Here is a 20,272-nt window from a genome sequence, read left to right as displayed (position 1 = left end):
TTTCCCCCATAGCAGTGGGCCACGGTGGCTGGAGCTCAGCTTAGACGCGGCCACATTGGACGAGACGCCTCCTGAAATTGTGGTCTGTTTGCCTCAGTGACTGTGGTTCTGTTTGTTTGCATATTTGAATCATTTTTTGTTACACAGTGTATTGTTTTCTTCCCCTGACATATTGTGAAAGCATGTCTCCATGGTCACAGCACTGACTCAATGAAACTTGTTCTATCTGCTGAACTGGCAAGCCTTCACACGCTATTGAGTGGTGTATGCTGCCCTCTTGTGGTCAACATAAACTACCTTGTTTTCAATTTGTGCAGTGCTTCCACTGTACTTTGTGCCACAAATGTATAAATCAAGTAATGAAGCATCAGAAAAAGTCATACTTCACATGCATGAGGTTTATATAATATATCACGTATATAATTAATATATTTAAGTCAGTGGTCAATTAATTTAATTGAGTCAACATTAACCACTTCTATAATCAACAGTGGTAATGATTCAATATATTTTCATTGTTTACCTAGAAATATTTCTGATTATTAGAAATACACAAGACCTAATCTAATCTATACACAACACAAGATGGAATCATAATTCCATCTCCTAGGCCTGTAACGTGGATATGTACAATGACAAAACCAACACGTCCCGCCGCAAATCCCTTGGTTCCGATCTCAAAAGTGCATATCCATTCACACAAAGGGTCTGTTGGCTGCTGACAACATTTTTCTCCGAAACGCCAAACAGCTCTGCCCAGAGGACAGGCTATTACAGCCCGAAGGCCAAGATGGTCGTACAAGGTCCGGATCACAACGCAGCCTGAACTCTAAATGCTAGATAATTGATGTGATGTGATGATCGAGTTAAACATTAAACATTGTGATAAGGGACACAAGAAATATTAATGTAGGCATGTTCTCCTAAAGGGGCGATATGATTATACATTGCAGTGGTGTGACACTTGGAAATAACATAGCGGGCAACTGTGTTAGACCTAAAGATGAAAACAGGCGGAACTGTTTTTTGTAACCGGAAACCTTTGTTTTCTACCGTGCGTTTTAACGGACGGACGCGCTCGCTGCCAGAGTAACATCCGGTGACGTCATCGATATGTTATTAGCAGCAAAGCTAAGAAGCTAAAGACACCGGCAACATCGGGTAGTTCATGAATTTGAATAGGATTTTGAGACAGTAGCAGGCGTCCTTAGTCAGTACGTTGGACTGAAGTCTATTTTGCTCAGGAATCGGCATGTTATCCACCTGCTGCAGATTGTTTTGAACAGATTTGAATGCAAATTACAGCGAGGTCAGTTGCATTTTATTTGTGGAATATTGTGTAAGGTATTGCGATTTCCTCGATTGGAATTATTGCATGCTTGCTTTAGGTTGTAATGCCTAATTTATTTTTTTCTAGGTCCACGGAGAGGATAACCACTTGGGTGGAAAGTAAATCACGAATGTGTGGATTTCAAAATGCATCCGTGTCCTGTTTGTCTAAAATCGTTCCCATCACCATATAAACTTAGGAGGCATTATGTCATCCACACTGGCCAGAAACCCTTCATCTGTGCAACCTGTGGAAAATGTTTCACACAGTCTGATCATTTAAAAACCCACCTGCAGAACGTCCACCACCCGAGGCTTCCAACAGACTGTCTACAGGAGGACATTGTACCTCATAACCAACAAGCAAATGATAATAACCCAGCTGCAAGGATTAACATATCCAGCATTTGTAATAACAATGTAATGCCTTCAACTGTGCCATCTTCTGTGGCCTTCCAGCCAGAGTGCAAAGGGGACAATGTGGCTTCCAAAACTGGAAATCCACCCCAAAAAATGATTGTAAATGATACCGTGGTGACTTGGAGCTGCATCTCAAATGTCATGGATCCAATAACTCCGGAGCAAGTTGAGTCTGCAGATGAAAACACATCCGTGTACCACGCCCAAAACGGATACACCGGCACGGTGTGCTCCAAGTCATATATTTCATCTCCTCACCTTTGGATTCAATCACCGACCCATCAACCAAAGGAATTAGAGTGGAGCGAAAAGTCAGGCCCGACTTTTTCTAAACGAGCCAATTCCAAAGAGCACCTGCAAGAAAAAGAATTGAGCCACAGCGGAGGTAAAATGACTTTAAAACACCAGTGTACCATATGTCTCAAAAGCTTCTGCTCGCCATCCAAATTACAACGGCACTCCCTTATTCACACAGGGCAGAAACCCTACTCATGCACGGTCTGCCGGAAAGCCTTCAGGCAGAAGGTACACTTAAAATCTCATCTTAGTTCGGAAAATAGATGTTCACTTTCTGTCGGTGCTGAAAGGAAGAAGCAACGTTTTTTTAGTAGCAGACAAACCTCAGGTCTGCTGCTTCAGCCGCCACTTGAGCAACATCCCTCCGGACATCGCACTCATGCGGATTCCTCCGTGGAGCTGGAACTACAGTGTAAAATAAGTGTAAATGCTGTGCAGGACGCGGTCGAGACTGAAGTCAAGTCCGAAGCAGCCGCAAAGCCAGAGCAATCAGTCCATGACAGCAGTCAGAGTCGGGGTACGTTCGAAAGGTCAGATGACCCAGAGCAGCAGGACCTAACGCAGAAATCCTTGAAACCATTTCAGTGCATGATCTGCAACAGGTCCTTGTGCTTAGAAGGTGACTCAAGATGTCATCATAAAATAAATCGGGACCAAGAAGAATTGGGATCTGCCACCATAGTGCAAAACAGCAACAACGTAGAAATCCGACATTTCCCTGAACCCAATCTCCCAGATCCCCTCGATTTGAACATCATTGTAAAACCAGAATCATGGAGCGTCGATTGCACTGATTACCAAGACTCTCATCCTCCGGGTTGCGAGGTAATCCCATCAGCACGACAGCAGGGGGAACCCCGCAGTGACACCAGCGAGCGGAACAAAATCCACCGGTGTCAGGTGTGTTTAAAATGTTTCCCCTCCATATCAAAACTCCAAAGGCACCTGATGACTCATACCGGACAGAGGCCCTTCGGCTGCGACATGTGTAGCAAGAGATTCCGGCAGAAAACGCACTTGAGGGTCCATTGTCGCACACACCTGTGGTCTAGATATCACAAGCAACGCTCGTTGTATATTAACCGGCCACCTTCTCGCATAGGTGGCTTAAGCAGGTCCGCAGCAGACGTCCCGGTCCTGGAAATGTTGCTACAAGAGCAATTTGAGACACACAGTGGCCGCGATGTAGTCTCACCGAAACGCCCACATTCAACTCTGTCCATGGGGATTCTCCGCAGTGACAACGTGGAATCGGATAATTTGTCGCCACGTATCTCAAAGAAGAGTGAGGTTGTGCGAAAGGCTTCCACGGTGAGTGTGAAAAGGACACAGGTGGCTGGTCCGATGCAAAATCCGAGCAACGTGCAACACAACTGCTTCCAGTGTTCAAAGTGTTTTCCAAGCGCCTCGAAGTTAGAAAGGCATGAGATGGTCCACACGGGCTTGAAGCCGTTTCACTGTGTTTTCTGTGGGAAAGCATTCAGGCAAGCTGCGCACCTCAAAACCCACCAGATAAGCCACTGTGAGAGGAAACCATCGAGGCCGGTCCATCAGCAGGAGAACATTAGAAAACTGAAAGGAAATCGTCAACGGCAGCCACGGATCAGTGTTCGGATCCCTCGACAGAATTTACCTGTGAACAAAGATGGTCCACTCTACAATTGTGATGGTACAGACGGTGCTGAAGGGAGAGCATCGCTGTGCGCCAGGCGTGCGATGTCTATCACTAAAGGGAGCAGTCTCCTGAAGACAAACTCTAAAAGTAACATACCTTGTAAGAAAAGGAAGGTTCACTCATGCCGAATATGCTCCAGGAGCTTTGCGTTCCCTTACAAGCTGTCGAGGCACATGGCCACTCACTCCGGGACGCGGCCGTACAAGTGCACGTTGTGCAGCAACACCTACACACAGCTTGGACAACTGAAGGTTCATGAGCAAAGATGCGGACAGGGTAACAGGGTCTCCCATTGCGTTGAAGGAGACGTGGGGAATACCAACCATCTCCAGGATGAAGGCCTCGATGACCTTACTGATTGTACAGATTTGAATGCAAATGCAACAAGTGATGGTCACTCATTTGCTGAAATAGGTTCAACGTATTTCTCAGAGGAAACACACACTGAGTGGTTGGCAGTAACAGAAGGCTTACAAGAGGAGAATAATGAATTGGAGAAGAAGATGAGAGGTGATTGTGGTCAGACTACATACAGCTATGATCAGGATAAAGACCATTACAGTTATTCATTTCCCTCCGAACTTTCTCTTGAGATAGATAAGCTTGTCCAAAATCACAACAGGGCAGCTCCACCTTTCTCACAGTATAAGAGCAATGCTCACAGCGTCAAAGTAACATGTCCGCCTAAAGGGGTTATGGCTGTTTCAGATGGCAACAAGCTGCTGAAGGTTGAACCTGTCACTTCTCTGGTTGAGAATCAAATGCAGCCGGAGAATTCTTGGTGTGAACCTCTGAACGGGTTTGAATATGACACGCGCTCTGCAAGTCATGAGAGTGAAGACGATCTTGAGCAGTATTTTTGTTTAACTAACGTTCAACGCAAAGCAAAAGAGTCGGTTAGGGAGAATCGGTGTAACATTTGCCTCAAACATTTTGTGTCTCCCTCTAAACTTAAAAGGCATTTTCTTATCCACACGGGTTTAAGGCCGTTTCGGTGTGACATTTGTGGCAAAACATTCACACAGTCAGCACATGTCAGAACACACCGACTGACTCATTGACATTAATCAGACTAAACAGTGTAAAATGTGTGGGTTTTTAAAACTTATATTTATGATGATAATCATTTGTCGGTAATATGGTGTTTGAATTCACTGCATATATGTTAAATATTTAGTAGGGGTCTAAAAATATGGACATTTATATTTTTGTAATTCATTAATTAAACTTGTTTCATATTGTATCTTGTTGAGTTTATTCATTCTTTGTCAAATGTATTGTTAAAAATATGTTATGAAGATCAACGTACACATCAGGAACGAAAGAGTTGCTTTTGTACTTGGGGACGATTTGAGCGACGCACAACTTCAGGAAGTCCGTCGCATTCAGCGCGTTTTGGTTGTGTACATGCGCAACCCGTTGTCCGACGGCCTACTTTCATGCTGAAATAAACAAACAGGTTTGTTAGTGGATTTTGTTGTGATCATATATTTGCGTTCGTGATGTGGACATCATTAATAGTGTAATACATGTTTTCCCAGTGTCAGCCTCCATGTTGTACTTTACGTTAGCTTAGCTTAGCTCATCTAATACTGTGACACATCTTTTCGGTTAACGCTATCCAGTGTCTGTATTTTACTAGGCATCTTATATAAATGTTGTTTATTAGAAACCGTAGGGATTGAATTTGTGTTTAATAACGTAGCGAACGAACAGACTTTTGGCGTTACAATTTAAAAATGTGCAGTCTCATTTGAGCTATTGAATTAACGTTAACTTAACGTTACTGAAGTTTTTAACCGGACCATTCACAACTGTCCATGTGTGTAACAGTTTACTAGAGGCCTCACGTTTATGTTCTCTGCAAATAATTCAAAGCCTGTGGTTCCCAAACTTCGTTGCTGCAGCTTGAGAGAGCCACCATGCAGAAAGAAACCCCCGCTAAAAAGGCTGCAGCGCCTTCTGTGTCTCAGATCAATGCTGAATACGTCACACAGGTAATTTGTTCCAGCACTGTGTTGAAATACGTTATTCCATTTGTGTGTGTGTGTGTGCACATTGACTTGTAATGAATCTACAATGTCTCTTTGAATTGTTCCACAATGTGGCTTCCATAGAATAACCTTCCACATTAGTTAGATAGTTTACTAATATTTTGAGGTAGATTAATGGGCGAGTCATCTGTGAGAGAGGATTGGTGAATTAGTTTATTTGTGCTGTGGATCACGTGTTCAGTTATGATCAAATTTATGTTATTGTTTCTGTTTTCAGTTGGCAAATAAATATTGGGCTCCGCATGCAAAGAATAAACTAGCGTTTGACCCCAAGGTGAGTTAAATTCCTGCATTTTATAGATTTCAATATTATTTATGTAGTAACTAAAGTAACTAACTAACAAATTAATTTGGTAACACATGTTTCGTGTAACACATGTTTTGTGTACTGTATTTCTCATAGTGCTAGTTATTGGTGGTTTTAGTTTGATGCAATAAAATGAAGAGGTGTAACAGGTTGGTGTTATCAGGCCTTTATTTGAACATTTTCTGCTGTGCATTTAGGTGATGGAAGATGTCTATGAAAAAGAGATTCTCAATTCCAAGTAAGTAAATATATAGCATATTTTCCATAAACTAATGTTTGTAATCCAGTGGTTCTCCAACTTTTTTTGTCACGACCCACTTTTGAGGAAGAAAAATGAAAATAGTTGGTACTGAAGAGTTTTACACTGCATCGCTTTTCAAAACAACAATGGGCAATTATTAGTGCAAATATGTATGATCCATCTCGTACTGTAAGGTGCCTGCTTTCCACTACAAATCTTTTCCAAACAGGGTTGAAGATTTGATACAGCCTCTCAATTCATGCACAATGTTGAACATGGATTTGTATTTTATATTTTAATTTTGAGAGTGGCAACAGCAGTCTGTGCACTTTCCACTGTTGTAATATGATGATTCAATGTAGTTCTTCCTAGAAATTCCCTGTCCGACTCACCTGTATTACCACTGCAGCCCACTAGAGGGTTGCACCCCACAGTTTAAGAGATACTGGTGTAATCCAATACACAAGTGCACTTATTTTTCTTTCCCGTTTAACCACTCTCCCTTACATTTTCAGATTTGCCATCAGAAAGATTATGCTGCTTGAGTTCAGGTGGGATACCTCACTTCCTTTTTTTACGAAGCAGACAGTTAAATACAAAACATGATGGACATATATTCTTAAATGTTTTTCTTCACCTTTTAGCCAGTATCTTGAGAACTATCTGTGGGTGAACTACACTCCTGAGGTGTCCAGCAATGCCTTCCTCATGTCCATATGCTGCATCGTCAACGAGAAATTCAGAGAGAATGTCCCAGCTTGGGAGGTGAGAAAGGCAGGGCCTCGTAGGAGGATAATCGTCCAATGAGACCACGTTTGTACGAGTAACTGTAAGATAGGTCACAGTAAAGATGGTGATGGTGCATTCAAAATGTCTACAATAGAGGTTTTCTTTTTTGAAATGTGGTTTCAGGTGTTCAAGAGGGAGCCCAGTCATTTCCCATTCTTCTTTAAATGTATGATGGAAGCTGTATTGGCAGGGGAGGAGTCTGGCCTCACTCTGAAGGAACAAACTGTGCTGCTGGTCTTCTTGGATCACTGTTTCAACAGTCTGGTATGTGCCAATGTGCTGAGAAGTATATCTTTCTCAATGAAGACGTATTTATAGTTTTATGAATAGTTTGTTATCACGTCAATACTAATATTACTGTGTGTAAAATTTCTAGTTGATATTTGATATTTCCCATGGTTTACAGTAAGATGTTTGGTCAAAGGAAATGGGTTACACAGGCTCGTTAAAAATAAAATCACATTGCTGCTCATTTTACAATGAAAGCAAAGAGCAACCATGTAATATGAAGCTATCTTCTGTTTCTTTAATATTTACATTTGCCTTCATATTAATCGGGGCTTCTAGACAAGACAGGAGTGTTAATTGGTGTATGTCTGGCTAAACTAAAGTACAGTTGAACGTATATTATTTTGCTGTGGACAACATCTGGGTCCTGATGGCAGTGACATATATCGACAGTTTGTCAAATACCTCAAAATATTGAAGAGAACGGTTCTCCATTGAATTGGACTAACCAGGGTTTTGGTTTAAGGTGACTTAAGTGTGTTTGATTCAATAGAAAGTATTAGTACATTTCCAGTAGGGGGCAGTAGCGGACTAGGCAGCACCACTTTGGCCAGCTCCCGCCCCTCTGTAGCCCCGGCAGCCGCATTAAACCACAGGGAAGCACTGCAGATGTCTCACTTTACAATCTGCTGCGAGAGCCTCCTGCACTTTGATTGAATCCTATAAAGTCCTCTAAATATTTTAGTTGCAGACCTTTATCACAGCGGAAGTGTAATAACAATCTGTCATACATACGCGGTGCATTTTGACAACTCTCTCTCTTTCTGTGTATGTGTGTGTGTGTGTCCCCTCCTCCCAGGAAGTAGATTTGATCAGAGAGCAGGTGCAGCAGCTCATCTCTTTGCCCATGTGGATGTGCCTCCTTCCAGTAAGCTGATACCCTCATTACTATTTTTCTGCTCGGTATTGGCACTCCTTAATGATGTTGTTTGATATTTTCATTGACTCATTTATTTCTGTCACATTGCAGTCCAGACTCCAACAAGAGCTTAAGAAATTTCCAAAGCTGCAGAAGTTCTGGAATCTAATCAAGAAGAAATGCGAGAAGATGGATACCGACGCAGCCGAGCAGTAATATTGTTTTCTTTGCCTGGATGTCCAGCTCTATACCACCTACACAACCACCTCTGTTTTGTCCCTTCACTTTTTAGTCTTTCTAATTTGCTTCATGTGTGTCTTCCTCAGGGCAAAAAGAGAGAGGGTCTTCCTCTCAGCTCTCATTAAAAAGTTTCTTGGAGTTCTCGTGTCAATTCCGCCATCAGGTAAACAGTGAAAAATACATTCCCCTCGGGATATAACTTTGTTGTTGTGTCCAACTACAAACAGCAGGGTATTCCTTCAGGGAGAAGAATGATCATTAGATCGTGGTCCTATTTATAACATAGGAAAAGTAAGGCATCCCTTGGTGTGGATTTCGACTTCCAAATTGAGTGTAAAATGAATAATCCCCGGGGAGTCTCCCCGCGGCTTCGGTCCAAAAGCAGGTCTTTGCATGTGCTCTCTCTATCTTTCCCCTGCAGGATTAATGTGCTTAAGTGCTTCTCGAGTTTGCACAGTGTCAGGGAGCACGTCTCTTCAGTCCAGGCCCTTAGCGCCAATGTAAAACTCCATGTGACCCCTTTTCGCCCTGCTCCATCCTTTCTTTCTGATTTGTGCAGCCGCCGTAGGAGCGTGTGCTCCAGCTGCCACACAGCCACCGGCTCTGACTACTACGCTGTAATGCAGGCCGACACAGAGGCCCCCCACCTGAATGCTAAAAACAGAACATGTGTATCTGTGTGTTTAGGTGGGATTCAGACCTGACAGAGTAAATTACTATCTAAAGCCCAGCAGGGTCTACATCACTCTAATGCGGGCTGCATGCCTCAACTTTAAGCAAACACCCTCCCCCCCCCACACACACACACCCCCACACTCACACACACACACCAACATGTTTAATGAGGGCTGAGGTCCCAGCATGCCGCTGTGCTGGCAGTGCAGTATTTCCTACTGAGGCTCACACGCTCAGCATGGCACCTTGGTGTTGTCCACACGCGTTTGCTGTCCTCATAACCTCAGTGAAAAGTACACAACCTCCTTTCCCCTCCGCCACACCTCATCCTTGTGTGTCCACCCGGTCGGGTTGCTCGTCCCTCAGACGGCATTAGTCATTGACAACATGCATTCCCTGAAAAGATGTGAAGCCCTAACCTCTGTAATTTCCCTCTTCCTTTTCCGTAGGGCCCGTATCCATGGACAAAGTACATTACTGCGAGAGATTCATTGAACTCATGATTGATTTGGAGGTAGGTCATCCCCCCCAGTCCTGAAGTTTCTTTTTTGCCATTCTTTTTCCATTTGTGCTTCTACACACTACTACCCTGCAGGACGATGCACTTGCTCTCCACTCTGACTGAGCAAACAGTCTTTTCCACTGTGCATGTGCTTTTTATTTGCTTAATCACGGTCTCCTGTTGAAGGAAGCAATGCAGACAGCCGTCTCTGCAGTGCTCATTTGCCTTCTGTCCTTCAATTTTTTAGCCAACTCAGGTCCACAGACAGCGTGGCTAAATGTCCGTTCTCAGCCCCACCCTGTGTGTCTCTGTCAGTGCTGTCCGCAAAGCAGTATTTGATACCGTAGTCTTTGATTTGAGTATGAGAGGTTATTTTCAGCCCGATAGCCTTTGACATTTGGTATATGGTGTAAGGAGTAATGTGCAGTGTCTGCCGAACAAAAGGGCTTCCCAATTACTTTCTGGAATCAGTCCCGTGTCGGAAGGACTTGATGAACACATTTTTTGCTTTGCGTTATTCTATTAACACAACAGCCTGTTTTGAAATACCTCACATTTTATTTGTGTTGTGCTTTTCTTTAAATTTGAGTTGGTAATAGTAATTGCTCATTGTATACTTTTTGCGTGTTGACATTACACGTGTGTGTGTGTGTTCTAATTTGAGAAGAGTGTTCTCTTCCCCAAATAGATTCACTCATCTCACTGATAGAGACGAGGAGCGTCTATGAGTTATCGTCACGTCGGTTCATTTAAAGTAAATAATTTATAGAGAATAGGTTTGGACACAGCGTTCCAGGGCGGCAACCCTCCCAACGACGCCGGCAATGCGGGGCGACGACACAATGTCACGCAGTGTTGTTGCTGCTGGCTGTGCAGATCTCCAGTTTCCAGCATAGCGAGCTCGATGGATTCCATGTCGCTGTCCTGCTGACAGCCTGGCCTTGCTGTTCCTGGCAGCGGCTAGTGGCCGGCCCGGCTAACTGTCTCCAGAGACATCTCCTGTCCTTCAGCCCTATCCTTTTACAAAGCCTCAGTTGCCTGAAATCCATACGCCCCCCCCCCCCCCCCCCCCCCCCCCCCTTTCTATTCTGATGAGGACCCGAAAATGAAAGCTCCCTGTTTTCATGTCTCTTGTGTGCTGGCTGTCAGAGCCGTGTTGAGAACAAAGATGGCTGTTGGATATGAGGACATCCATTCTCTCTGTGTTTAGGTATCCCTGGCAGTCATGGTTTCCTTTGGGAGAGCTGTTTTCAATGAATAAAATAATATATAATAATACATATTTGGTTTAGTTGTTTATTTGCATTTCAGTTTCACGATGCAGTTTTTTTCTGGGCAGATTTTGTCGTTCATCCTTTACATTGTGATAGACTTCACTGCTTCTTTGTATGTGCTGTCAGTTCATCATCTGTATCTTTATTGTATTCCTGGTATCTTACATTGACCGGTTCTCTGTACTTGCCTTCATGTCATGTATCCAAATGCATTCCAGTTGCAATCAGTTGTTGTGAGCTGAAAGGTCAGGTATTTTAGCCACTACTATGACCGTGTTGTCCAAAGTTGAAGACATATTGTCCTATGTATTTAGGCCCTGCTGCCCACCAGGCGATGGTTCAATACAGTGTTGGATGACTCTCACTTGGTGGTCAGCTGCCACCTGTCCAGCCTGACCCACAGAGAGAAGGAGGGACACCTCTTCTGCCAGGTAATGGCACACTAGTGCTTGAAGCTGTTGAATGAATGCAAGCACTCTGGATTCCAAATACGTCTTTGCTCTTGCTTTTCATACGTAGAAAAAAACCCTCATTGTGTCATTTCTGTAGTTGCTGGACATGTTGAAGTTCTACACTGGTTTTGAGATCAATGACCAGACTGGAAACGCGCTGACGGGCAAAGAGATGACCACGCTGCACTATGACAAAATCCTCTCCTTACAGGTAAGCTGCATACATAAAGAGGGACACGCTGGGGCATAATCCAACATTCTCAGCTGCCTGCTTTGGCTCTTTTATTTCATTCTTTTGTTTATTTTTTTGCATCTGGAGCACACAGCTTCTTTTTGTAGGAGAGAGCAACATGAAAACAAATGATACTGCCAGCTACCAAATCTGATTTTTCTTTTAGTTGTGATAAAACATTTAAGGATCTTTTGTGTTGTCAATGTATGTTATTCCATCTCTGGACCATTTTAATCATATTAATTCCTCAATTATTTAAGTTGTTTGTCTTAGTCAAGGCAATGCGTGTATTTAATGCTGAGTAATATATTTCTATAGTAGTGGACTGGTTTGTCTTAGGTCATCAGTAAGTATGCTCTGTTTTCTCTTACAGAGGGCAGCTTTTGCTCATTTTCCAGAGTTGCAGGACTTTGCTCTGGCCAACGTAGCTGCAGTAGACACTCGGGAATCCTTGACCAAACACTTTGGGCATCTAAGGTAAATCAAAACATCCGGGATGAATCATGAAACAAAGAAGTGCACTTGCAGCACGTCTGTGCACAGATGGGCGGATGGGGCAGAAGGGCATGCATAATTGGACTGAGTGCAAATACCGTGAACTGTTAACACAACATGTTTTGTTTTAGCTAAGATGTGTAAATGGTCTGCAAATCAGCCCAGGGTTGGCTCTCCCTTTTTAAAAAACTTTAAAAAAAAACTTAACAATTTTGATCATCATAGCTTCTCCTAGCGCCGTTGGGGGCAATTCATCAGCAGATTATACACATATCCGACTGTATTTTTGGGGGTTCATGTGATCGCCGAAACACGCACGCCCTCGTTAAAGTAGCAGCTTACGTGCAGACTTCCTGTCGGGGTCCTGCGTTGCAGAAAAGCTTGATCAGCACCGTTGCTGCCCGACTACCCTGCTAAATGGCAGCTAGTGAGCCCTTGAACGGGCAGCTGGTACCAGCCAGAGAGAGAGAGAGTAAGGCACGCCTCATTAATTAAATTGATTTGCAGTGGTTTGAGAATGAACTCTGTGAACAGCTGTGTTTGTCAGATCATATTAGCTTGCCAGGGAGCTAAAAAAACACTCTCACTTTGATGAACTGGCCTGTGTGTTTACTTTCTTTAACTTGAACACGTATGCGTGAAGGGGATTGATTCAATGGTCATTTGTAATTAATTAGGCTTCTAACTAATTAATTTCTAACTTTTTCCAGTATTTTGATTGCACAGTGAAAATGTTTGACCCAAGCTTTTAGAAGGTCTTTAAACCACTCAGGCGAGTGGCTGTTTACTGACATTTGTCCCGTATGCGGAGTCATTGAGGTGCCTTGTTAGAGCCACGCAAATGTCCTCCTGGCAGTCGATGTTTGCATATCCATCACCTCTTTTGAACCGCCGTCGTGGATTATGCATTATACACCAATTCTTAAACCCCAAACTTAGTTTCCCTGAGCCAGGCAGAGGGTTATGAGCCGAGCTGAGCTGAATCAGGTAAAGACTTGAGCTGAACCGTTTCATGTATTTGTGGAAGCTCTGCTCCTTCTCCCCGAATTAGTTTTTGAATGTAGCGGTAGCTGCATTGTTCCCCGCTCCGCAAACTGTCACCAAAGCAGCTCCTGGGTAACTCCAAATATGCCGATCAGATTTAACGAGGCACTTTTCATCCAAACAACTCACGCTAATGCCAGTTTATTCCAGCTGCGCTACCCACAGGCTAAGCTCCCAGTCACCCGCCGCTCTGAATTTATCCGCTAAGTCCCCCAAACACACAAACGCTGCATTATTGCTTAGTCCGCCCACACATACGCACACGCACACACACACATTCTTACAGTTGCATAAAACATGTAGGTTTGCGTGTCATTTCAGGCTCTACAATGAATTTACTGCATCATCAAAGGGTATGCATCACTTTGTAAAATATAACAAAATTGAAGAAAGTAATCACATTGTGAAACGGCCAAAATAATGGGTGTAATTAGTTCTGTGGATTAGTTATTCAGTGTGGGCCTGTCATTGTAGAGGGAATTTAGATTTTCATCAATTCCACTCACTAATCCTTCCTATTCTAAAGGATAATATTTGACTGAGACGAGAGAGAATATATGGTTGAAGATCAAACTTAATTTTCCGCAGATTGAGGCAACCATGGAAGACATTTGTCTTTATTTTTGTTTTGCTTGTGATATCTTTTTGTTTCATGTAAAAAAAAATGTCTCCAACTATTTGAATGAAAAGCTTCTCTCTGACCAGGTTGTGTCTTTCTCATTGACACACAATCTTAATAAAGTCGCTGTGAGGTTTATAGAAAATCTGAGCATGGATCAAGCGTGCGTAGGGAGGCTAAAGAGTAAACTGAGTGCGTTAGTCCTTTCTATTGTGGGCTCATCCTTCCCTGCTCATAGCTCAGCTGTCCGTCATGACCTGGACCAGTCATCCCTTTCACTCAGATCAAGTTGTTGTGCTGCGTTTCTTTCTGTTTGCCACGGCAGGGACTGTCCCTCTGACCTATGCCTGGTCAGCTCCTAGGCTGCCAGTTTGCAACACTGGCAGAATTGCCGACCCCCCCCCCCCTTGCCCAGGCGCGGCATCATAAGCAGCAAAATGCATGCGCATACACGAGTACAATCGGTCAGTGCCACGTGTGGCTGTCCGGGGCTGTCACATTGTGTCCGGGCCCTGTCCTTCGCTGTGTACCCGGCCCAGCCCGTGTCACGGTGCGTCAGCCTGATTAAAACACGTCTGTATGCAGAGGGAGCCATGCCTCAGCTTTCCAAGGCAGAGATGGGCTTTGATTTTTTGATTTTTTTTTCCTCCATAATCCTGTCAGTGCGCCCCGACCCCTTAACGTGCTGACCGGTCAGAAAGAAGTCAAAGCACAAGTTGCTTTGTGCAACAAGCACAAAGAATTTGATACGGATGTGTATCGTCACACGGATGTTGGTGCTGACATCCTTATTTAAAGTGTCTTTTTCACAGGGACAGGTAGTTTCCCAAAGGACAGCCTGAACTGACATTATCCTTTTTGTAAACCGGATGCACTGAAGCAAGGAAACATAGTACCAGTGTTTTTCGTTGTATTTATCACCATGAATAAGTAAACCACAAACTGTCGCTGTCTCTATTTCCCTCCTCAGGAAAAGAGAGTGGGCCAAACGTGTCATTTCCAAATTCAACTTTTCCACTAACCACTTGTTTATCTCATCTCTCTCTCTCTCCGTAGTCCCAATACGCTCCACCGGGTGGCCTCGTACCTGTGTCTGCTGCCAGAGCTGCCTGAAGGGCAAGACACCACTAAGGACAAGGAGGTGCTCCTTGAACTGCTGGTAGGTGTAGCCCTGACTTTCATTACATTAACAGTGCGGGTATTTGAGTTTTTAAAATCTTGTGGTGGGGGCCTTTTTAATTAGAAAGTAAATACCACCTAATGTGGCTTGTGAAATATTGAGAGCTCATTCAGACCAGGGCCAATTTTAGTCATTAATATGGTTGTATTGCTTTTAAATGCATAAAATATTAGAATTTTTATCCTAGGCAAATTTCATTGCTTCAACATTTTCAATTGTAAAGAAGGGTATGAATCAATACTTCAGGCTCTATGTATTTGGCAATTGGCAATATCAAAGGTGCAAAATTGGTATTGGACCTCTCCAAACAATGTTAGTGTACATGTATTTTGCAGAGCAATAACTGGCAGGTCAGCACTACCGCATAATAGCTTTCTTGTGTTTCCCATTTTAGACCTTGACCTTGGAATTCATATTGCTTCCCCACTTTCACATTCCGTCCCTCTTGAATTTGCCTTCTAATCCAATTACTGCTTTATATGGCCATTTGTGTGACATAGGGTAAATTGAAGACAGTACTGATGAGAATGAGAGCCATTTTTCTTTAATTATCCCTTGAAAGCTGAAGCGAGTTTCATTGTGCTTTCTGGTTCATCATCGCTTGTCCTCCCAATTTTCATTTTTAAAACCCCTCGGGGGAACTACTGGTCCCTTGTCCTGCTTCAGTCTCCCAAACACACGCTGACGCATGGACTGGAGACCATTTCATCAAAGTGGGTGTTTCAAGGCTGTCCTGCAGTTACTCATAATGACCCACTCAGACCTTGCCCAGGCCAAGTGATGGAGAAGAGCTGTTCCATAATTATCTGATTAGATTGATGCAGGAGACAGTCAGGGGACTCGTATGTTGTGCCTGTGGGTTGCCCCCAGCAACCAAGATCTCTGACCGAGTGGGTTTAAGAGAAAAGGGCCCGGGACTAGAACTCTGCCACCCAGGAGCAAAATTGTTTTCTTGCTTCCTCTGGTTAGACAGATGAGCTGGTTGGTATTCTCAAAGAAATGTATCTACCCTTGACCTAGTAAATCATGTAATTATGTGTAGCAACATGCAAAAACAAAAACTTACTAAACAATTCATGGTTTAACTGTTTCTGGTCTTGATGAAATGTTTCAGTCATTGGTAAATCAAACAAGACAGCGTTCAGCTTCTCAAACTAGAGACTTTGACGCCTTTCTTTGTTTTAATCTGTAGTAAAATAAATGTGTTTTTTGGACTGTATACAACAAACCCAGGTAGAGGACAATTTCTTTATCAACCTAATTTTTCTCCTCCTCCCCCCCCCCCCCCCCCCCCTCCATTTGCCACACTTCCACACAGGTGTCCCGTCACGAGCGGAGAATCTCTCAGATTGAGCAACTCAACCAGATGCCTCTTTATCCAACAGAGAAGATAATCTGGGATGAGAACATTGTCCCAACAGAGTACTACTCGGGCGAAGGTGTGGTTTGCACAAATCACAATATTAGTGTTCTGTTTTGTGCCTCATACACCCACACCTTGTGTTATCTCTTGTATTTGAGGGGCACTAAACTGGCTCCTTTAGAAGGGAATCCTCTTCACACACACATGTGTGATCTTGTTATATCTTGTCTTTCCAGGCTGTCTGGCACTACCTAAACTGAATCTCCAGTTCCTAACCCTCCACGACTACCTGTTGAGGAACTTTAACCTCTTTCGTCTGGAGTCTACCTATGAGATCAGACAGGACATAGAGGATGTGGTGTGGCGTATGAAACCTTGGTAAGATGGCCTCTAATAGGCCAACTAGAGGAGAACTGTTTTCTGGTCCACATTTTTTAATCCCTTACTTTTTATATAAAGAAAGGTTCAAAGATGTCTCTGTCTAATACACTCATCTCAATTTCTGAATAATATATTTGAATAATATTCTCACGCACCTGATCAGCATCTCCGGTTTCTTTTTTCCGCATAATTGAACACATTTGAACCATTAAATCCACTACCGCTCAGTTAGTCTTTTTTACATCCATGAATAACGATCTTATTCACTGTCTACCTCTCACAAGGCGACACAGCACATTGATCATATGTTATTGAAAGTGACATTTGCCTCACCATTTTTTGGAAACCCATTGCCTAACCTACTACTTGCTCCCATTATGTCAACTGATGTAGCAACTTGTTTGTTGTTCCTCCAAAAGTAACTAAGTAAGGAGAAGTGCCATGTGTAGGCCCAAAGGCAACTGATTTCCATCCTGACAACAGCCGCCAGCACTTGTCTGACTTCTTGTTGTGTCTGTCCCTCGGTGCAGGCAATCAGAGTACGGCGGAGCGGTGTTTGGGGGGTGGGCCAGGATGGCTCAGACCATCAGCTCCTTCTCAATTGTAGAGGTTGCCAAGCCCAATATTGGTGAGAGCTGGCCTGCCCGTGTGCGAGCTGATGTCACCGTGAACCTGAATGTGCAAGATCATATCAAGCACGAGTGGGAAGGTATTTGTGTTTTTGTGTCTCTCGATCATTGAATCGTTTCAACCAAATCTTGTTTGAATTGCTTTTTGCTTTCCACTATTCATCTTACATATATCAATCCAGCTATCCCACAATTTAATAATAGGGGAAAGTGAACCGAAAGACACCTCATTAACACCAATGGCTTAGAGGTCATTACTCTCCTCTTTTATGTTCCCCTGCTAGAAGCTTTCCTTTCCTCTTGTTTCTCGTGTCTTTTAGCAGTACTGGTGAGCAGTTTATAACCTTCATAAAGTCAACCCTCACCAAACGCAATTCCATCCCGCTGGGCCTTGACTTATGACCCTTACCTACCTCCTACCTATGTTATTTTTTCGTATCCTGGGCCTCTTTGTTTTGATCATCATCTCTGTGGCCATCAGGGCGCTGTAGATAATGCCAACAGGAGCTTGTCAGCCTTGGAAGCCATTCAGTGGGAACATATGAAGTCCTATAAAGCCTTCAATAAGCCAGCTACTATGGCTCTCCAGAGAAAGTTACAAGATATGTAGACCGCATAAGTATGTATTACATTGATTAATGTAGAAAGTAAATGTGTGCAATCGACATGCATTTGCATCAACAGCATCTGTGGCCTTGGGAGGGGACCCAGCCCCGAGCTAACCATGGAGTTTCTGCTTCAATGCAAATGCTGTCGATGTAATGGAATGATCAAAACAGTAATTCTAATGTCCCAAATTAATGTCTTCACTTTCTTTCTACACTTTTTATGGTTTTACTTTCTTTTTGTAATTCAGTGGAGGAGTGAAGTATTACTTCCTTCTATCCATTAGCCCATTTCCATCCTACAATTAGAGCTTCATGTTTTAAAGATCAGGGGATTGCTGACCGGGTGTTCTTTTTCTCGCTCACACTACTACTCACCCCCACTGAGTCCTTCTCCATGTGTCTTTCTCTTTTTCCTCTCTGTCTAAAAACCCATCCCCCCTTTCTCTCTCTCTCTCTCCAACTTCTCCCTCCATCCTCTTTTCCCTATAGGGCTGCGGAAGCATGATGTTTGCTTTCTGATCACGGTGCGGCCGAACCTGCTCTACGGCACACGCTTCGACCGGCGGCAGCCCTTTGTGGAGCAGACTGGCCTGGGGTACGTGAGAGGCTGCGAGGTGCAGGGTATGCTGGATGACAAGGGACGCGTCATTGAAGAAGGTATCCTCCCACGTGCCCCTAACTGCATGCACACAGTAACTCATTACATCCATCCACCCATTAGACCCTCAATATCCCTATTAACGGTACCTTGGTACAGGGTCAAACAGGTGTTGTCATAGTGACCGTCCTAGTGAGACCCGACCTGTTCACATTAACATTCCATTAACCTTAGGTTGCCAGCATCACCTAAGAGCTTTGGGCCCGGCTGCTTTGGCTACATCTGGATGGATGTGCTTCTATAAGACAAACATTAGATGTGCTTGCCCTGCAGAATCAAGTCAAGTATTACACAGGAAACACCGCCTCTCTCTTTGAAGCTAAGGTATAGCCTGCAACAATGCGTTCTTGCATTATGTGAGCACAGCATGAAATTCTACCTGTAAGCCACAATATTTGACTAATAAAAGCTTGGAAATATGCTGTCATCAAATATAAGACTCAGGGAGTCTGGTTTGTGTGTGTGTGTGTCCACACAGGAGGAATCCCCACAGATCAAATTCAAATCCCGGGGTCTTACGTTTATACAGTAACATAATCTCCTCTGTTTATCGTGTTATGTTCTTCCCCACAGCCCAGAGCAGTCTGCAGTTTACCTAAACTAGCCTGCAGCCCCGCTATTCTAAGCGTATTCCTTTTCCCTGGTGGGAACATGTGTCCCTGCACTGAAGCACCCCATCCTCTCTCATCTGTTCGGATTAAATATGCAGAGGGAAAGGCTTTCTAAATAGACACGCTGCCGGAGAACTCGCCCTGCCAGTGCTGGCTTGGTTAAACTTTGAGATCCCCAACAGGGCTATGTAGTGCTCTCTGTAACTTTGGGGTGGGGGAGACATAAATTACTGGGCTGTTGGTGAAGGTGAGATGTAAACTTAGAGGTCCATTAAGAGACGCATATAATTGAGTTATTGTGTTTGTAAAAATTATATTACAGGGACTACAGATGTTGTACAGTGCATCAATTGGTGATATTTGTGTACACATTCCCCTTTGAGTGGTAATATTTTTTTAATTTATTTTTTCAAATACAAAATATTTGTGTAAAATGACATTTCAAACATACAATTATGTGCGAGTAAAACAAACAAATGCCAAGCATGTCTGTTTAAATGTCTGTGTATTAATTTAATCCAACCTTCTCATAATTGACAGTTTAAAATCCTCACAGCCTAGTATTGTTATCCCATGGTGTAGAGGGTGTAGCTTCCACTCTTAAGCTATCCCCAGACTCATTTTAGTCAAATGGATTAGATGATCCCCACATAGCTCTGCATATGTGCACACCAACAGGCGTACACATGAATGGACATGCACGCATGCACACACACACACACACACACACATCTGAGCCCAACAGGATTGCGTTCTCCCCTTGTGCTCTGTGCCCAGCAGCTCGCTACAATAATCTGTTTAGACATCTGTGAAAGCTGCATTTGCTGCACCGCACAGGCCCTATGGGAGTAAGCCTAAAGCCGGTGACCTGTCAGTCAAGCATCTATGTAATTCCCGTTCCTGAGGAGTCAGTGCTACCCAGGGAACAGCAGTTGCATAGATGCCACAAGGCTGACATTTTTATTTTAAATGAAAGGATAGAATTAAAATTGTTTTGGTTTGAAGTAGCTGATTAGATTGAGTTTCTTATGTATTTTATCGGCCCTTCAA

General features: G+C 43.5%; 2 protein-coding genes across 5 annotated transcripts in view; both read left to right on the top strand.

The window, feature by feature from the left end:
• Positions 1 to 1,109: 1,109 nt before the first annotated feature.
• Positions 1,110 to 4,933, top strand: LOC119227363 (zinc finger protein 770-like). Of its 2 annotated transcripts, XM_037486099.2 has the most exons (3): positions 1,110 to 1,309; positions 1,418 to 2,134; positions 2,225 to 4,933. In XM_037486099.2, exons 2-3 carry the CDS (start codon positions 1,477 to 1,479, stop codon positions 4,780 to 4,782), a joined length of 3,216 nt encoding a protein of 1,071 aa, XP_037341996.2. In that variant the 5' UTR covers positions 1,110 to 1,309; positions 1,418 to 1,476; the 3' UTR covers positions 4,783 to 4,933. The 2 variants fall into 2 exon arrangements, with proteins under 2 accessions (XP_037341996.2, XP_037341995.2); XM_037486098.2 differs by having other exon boundaries at positions 1,418 to 4,933.
• Positions 4,934 to 5,048: 115 nt separating this feature from the next.
• The window catches only part of aqr (aquarius intron-binding spliceosomal factor), a 40,915-nt gene continuing 25,691 nt past the window's right edge, over positions 5,049 to 20,272 (top strand). For 2 of the 3 annotated variants that reach the window (XM_037486097.2, XM_037486095.2), the window contains exons 1-19: positions 5,096 to 5,180; positions 5,600 to 5,718; positions 5,993 to 6,049; positions 6,280 to 6,320; positions 6,839 to 6,874; positions 6,968 to 7,088; positions 7,236 to 7,376; positions 8,200 to 8,268; positions 8,371 to 8,471; positions 8,586 to 8,662; positions 9,624 to 9,688; positions 11,265 to 11,381; positions 11,500 to 11,613; positions 12,008 to 12,111; positions 14,849 to 14,951; positions 16,291 to 16,411; positions 16,572 to 16,713; positions 17,247 to 17,425; positions 18,443 to 18,610. In XM_037486097.2, coding sequence (XP_037341994.2) covers positions 5,644 to 5,718; positions 5,993 to 6,049; positions 6,280 to 6,320; positions 6,839 to 6,874; positions 6,968 to 7,088; positions 7,236 to 7,376; positions 8,200 to 8,268; positions 8,371 to 8,471; positions 8,586 to 8,662; positions 9,624 to 9,688; positions 11,265 to 11,381; positions 11,500 to 11,613; positions 12,008 to 12,111; positions 14,849 to 14,951; positions 16,291 to 16,411; positions 16,572 to 16,713; positions 17,247 to 17,425; positions 18,443 to 18,610 — 1,831 coding nt within the window. In that variant the 5' untranslated portion in view covers positions 5,096 to 5,180; positions 5,600 to 5,643. Of the gene's footprint in view, positions 5,181 to 5,599; positions 5,719 to 5,992; positions 6,050 to 6,279; positions 6,321 to 6,838; positions 6,875 to 6,967; positions 7,089 to 7,235; positions 7,377 to 8,199; positions 8,269 to 8,370; positions 8,472 to 8,585; positions 8,663 to 9,623; positions 9,689 to 11,264; positions 11,382 to 11,499; positions 11,614 to 12,007; positions 12,112 to 14,848; positions 14,952 to 16,290; positions 16,412 to 16,571; positions 16,714 to 17,246; positions 17,426 to 18,442; positions 18,611 to 20,272 lie in introns of all 3 variants that reach the window. The other variant, XM_037486096.2, reaches the window with a different exon arrangement.

The sequence above is a fragment of the Pungitius pungitius genome, chromosome 14 (genome assembly GCF_949316345.1).
Source record: "Pungitius pungitius chromosome 14, fPunPun2.1, whole genome shotgun sequence".
In the NCBI taxonomy this organism is placed as follows: domain Eukaryota; kingdom Metazoa; phylum Chordata; class Actinopteri; order Perciformes; family Gasterosteidae; genus Pungitius; species Pungitius pungitius.
The sequence above is the reverse complement of the archived record's forward strand: the minus strand, read 5'-3'. Positions and strand labels throughout refer to the sequence as shown.

What these genes read in the sequence shown, in the direction of transcription:
- LOC119227363 (XM_037486098.2), top strand. Translation starts at nt 1,477, where the DNA reads ATGCATCCGTGTCCTGTTTGTCTAAAATCGTTCCCATCACCATATAAA.